Here is a 3,275-nt window from a genome sequence, read left to right as displayed (position 1 = left end):
CCCAGACCCCGTCACAGCCCCGCCCCCTGCAGCAGCCCCTTCCCTCCCAGCTCCGCCCAGTCCCGCCCAGACCCACTCTCCTCTCAGCCCCGCCCAGACCCCTTCACAGCCCCGCCCACACCGCTCTCAGCCCCGCCCACACCCTTCACAGCCCATTCTCCCCTTCACAGCTCCGCCCTCAACCCGCCCCTTTTACTGGCCCTTCCCTTCACAGCCGCTCCCCTCACCACAGATCCCTCCAAACCGCTTGGGTATCATACCCCAATCGTGGGACAGAGCTCCCTCCTCCTAGTACCCTCTCCGCCCTCACAACCTCGTCTGGCTCTCCTAGAACGCCCCCTTCCCCAGGCCCCGCCCTCCTACCTCTCTAGCCTCCGCTCCTCTCGTTGGTTCGCGTCAGGCCAACGCTGGGCTGAAGCTGGAGACCCGGCAGCAGCCCGCGAGCGAGGGAGCGAGGGAGCGATCGGCGGGCGGCGGAGTGGGCGACCGCGGCCTACAGCTCGCCGCTGCGTCGGGGCCTCGCAGCTCAGACGCCGCTCAGGGCCTGCGCTGTAGCTCCTTCCAGGCCAGGTTCCGAAGACGGCGCCTCCCCGAGCGCAGGAACCAGGTCGAGTGGGCCTGCGCGCGACTCTCCCCGAGGCCCGGCACCCCCACTTGGATTCCAGGGCCCCAGAACTCACGCCCACCCAGGTCAGGTTCGCTTTCTCCTGTCTTTTCCCGGCCTAACTAGGTTCTTCTTCCCCACAGTTGCGTCTAGTGGTCCCAGGGCTCCGGAAAGTTTCGAATGAGCCTATCCCAACACTTAGAAATGGGGTTCTGGAACCTGGGAGTCCAGGAGAGTCGCCTTTAGGGCTCCTGGTCGCCGGCTTCTGCGTTTTCTTCCTCTCCAACGTTTTGGATCCCCTTCCAGTTTCACATTCACTACCACCCGAGGTGCCATGGCCCCCAAGCCTTGGAGTGAGTGGAGCACGACCCTGTCCCACCTGGCACTGGGAGTGGTGTCTCTGCATGCAGCCGTGCGCACTGCCCAGGTGAGTACACTGGGGTGAGGCAGGGATGTGTCCCACTCCCAAACTGCAAGGACCTGCATCAGGTCCAGTTCCCCGGATCACAGAGAGGGTGGTGGGAGGTTGAATCTGAGGGCCAGGGTTGCATGAGACCCCCAGACCTTTCCCTGCTTAAAGGAAGGTCCTGGCCTCTTTTTTCCCACACCTCCTCCTATCTTTGTGCTGACAGGCAAGTCGAGGGGCCGCTGCTGGCTTCCTGCTCCAGGCCTTGGCCTCTGCCACCATGCTGGCCCCAGGGCTGGGCACAGATGAAGACTGTCTTGCTGGAGCCTGGGTGGCCACTGTCATTGGCCTGCCCCTTCTGGCCTTCGATTTCCACTGGGTGAATGGGGACCGCTCCTCTGCCAACCTGCTCCTGGGAGGAGGGATGGTGCTAGCAGTGGCCGGTGACCACCTTGGTGCTGAGGGCCGCTCTGTGGCTAGTCAGGCAGTGGTGCTGGTGGTTGCAGTAACCATCCTCATTGTGGCCGTTTTCACAGCCAACACTTACGGAATGTGGGGGGGTGCAATGTTGGGTGCTGCAGGCCTCCTGAGCCGGCTAGAGGAAGAGAGACTGCTGCTGCTACCAAAGGAGGACGTCTGTCGCTGGGCCCTGGCTGCAGGCAGTTGGGCCTACCACCAAGCCCTGCACACACAGCGCCTGCAGTGGGAGTGATGTTTGGAGACAGCAAGGTGGGGCTTCTGCCCTGGCTACACGTCCCACTCCCACAGGCCTGCTCCTGTGGGCCTCTTCCCCTAGGATGGACTCTCTTGCCTCCCAAAGAGAGCTTGCTGCAGGGTGATGGATGCCTTGGTCAGGATGCTCAGGTCCCTGAGTCTGGGCACTGTCCCTCTGGCTGAGTGTGGGCACTCGCCTAGACCAGAATGAAGGAGATGGGGCCCCAGGCACATGTTGGGGCCTGATGCTGGTCGGGCCGTGGTTTGGGGTCCAGAGAGAGGCTTGGTCTCCAATAAACCTTAGGGATACAGCAGGAATATGGAATCTGCCCATTCTTGAAAGGGATCGAGGGGTCCTCCACTGAGCTTTCTAAAGCTCCAGCGCAGCAACTGGTTTCCTTGTGCAAAAAAAGGGATGTCCTGAAACTAGCCCTGGGGCCTCACTCAGCCTGACCTCCTAATGGCACCCTTGTCAGGAGGGCCCCTAGACTGAGAAGACCTAGTCCTGGACCCTGTGACATGGTCGAGCTCTGAATATCCTTGTACAGCCTGGCAGGTGGCCCTCCAGGACAGTGACCTTCACCGGCTGCCGGTTGGGGTGGAGACAGAGGAGGACTGTACTATACCTGTATTACAGCTGTCCTCAGAAATTAATATTCCCTCTCAGAGCTGATTTGACATGTACTCATTTGCCCTCAGGCCTATGCAAGGCAAGTCCTGATTTTCCAAGACCCTCACTTTGCACAGTGGACCCCTCTTCAGTTTCCAACCCCGGGATTAGGCAGGACGGTGGTTTAAATTCGGGGTCCGGAGCCCTTTCTCAGGGAGTAGCTATGCTTGGGTGCTGTGGAAGCACACCTGGTCCCACGCAAGAGGACAGGAGTGGCCGGCAGGGTTTCTCTCCTGGCGTGCACGCAAACCTGAGTGTTGGAGGACAAAGGCGCAAGCACACCCCGACGTGGGGGGGGGCCCAGGAATGCCCACCATCCGAGTGGCCTTCGGCTTGTGGGCCGCACCCTAGACGGACCGGAAGCGGCGCGCACGCCCCCAACCCCAGGATTTCCCCGCCCCGGGCGCGCGCCCCTCCGCAGGTTGCCCTGGGCCCCGCCCCCTTCCTGCCCACTTTCTGCAGGGGCGGGCCCTTGGGCGTCCTTGCGCGCCCATTGGGTCTGACGGGCGTACCGTCTAGCCCTGAGCGGTGCTCCCATTGGTCCCACACGGTCACGTGACTGGGAGGCCGAGGGGGCGGTGGCGGCGGCTGGGGGAGCGCGCAGCGAAAACAAAGATGGCGGCCGCGCCGGGGTCGGTGGCCGCGACAGCTTCGGGGCGACGCGCGGGCCGGGCCCACTGAGGCGGCGGCGCAGGGAGCGGGGTTCCGGGGTCGCGGCGGCAGCGAGAGGGCGGCGGGAGCGCGCGGCGCCCCTAACCTCCAGCCGCGGGTGCGCGCCGGCACCCGCCCGCCGGGCCGACCGGCCGTGATGTCCGGCGCGGAGGAGGCCGGCGGGGGCGGGCCGGCCGCAGGGCCCGCCGGCGCCGTGCCGGCTGGGGCCG

General features: G+C 64.3%; 1 protein-coding gene across 4 annotated transcripts in view; it reads left to right on the top strand.

The window, feature by feature from the left end:
- CYHR1 (cysteine and histidine rich 1) overlaps positions 1–3,275 on the top strand; it is a 16,320-nt gene that overhangs the window by 575 nt on the left and 12,470 nt on the right. The window contains exons 1-3 of one of the 4 annotated variants that reach the window (XM_032415728.1): positions 291–690; positions 911–1,031; positions 1,237–2,684. In XM_032415728.1, the coding sequence (XP_032271619.1) occupies positions 939–1,031; positions 1,237–1,722 (579 nt within the window). In that variant the 5' untranslated portion in view covers positions 291–690; positions 911–938 and the 3' untranslated portion in view covers positions 1,723–2,684. Of the gene's footprint in view, positions 1–290; positions 1,032–1,236; positions 2,685–3,275 lie in introns of those variants that run through there. The other 3 variants (XM_032415726.1, XM_032415727.1, XM_032415731.1) reach the window with 3 other exon arrangements.

This window comes from Phoca vitulina, unplaced genomic scaffold (assembly GCF_004348235.1).
Source record: "Phoca vitulina isolate PV1807 unplaced genomic scaffold, GSC_HSeal_1.0 scaffold18, whole genome shotgun sequence".
Taxonomy (NCBI): Eukaryota; Metazoa; Chordata; class Mammalia; order Carnivora; family Phocidae; genus Phoca; species Phoca vitulina.
Note: the sequence above shows the minus strand (reverse complement) of the source record. Positions and strands in the feature narration are given on the sequence as shown.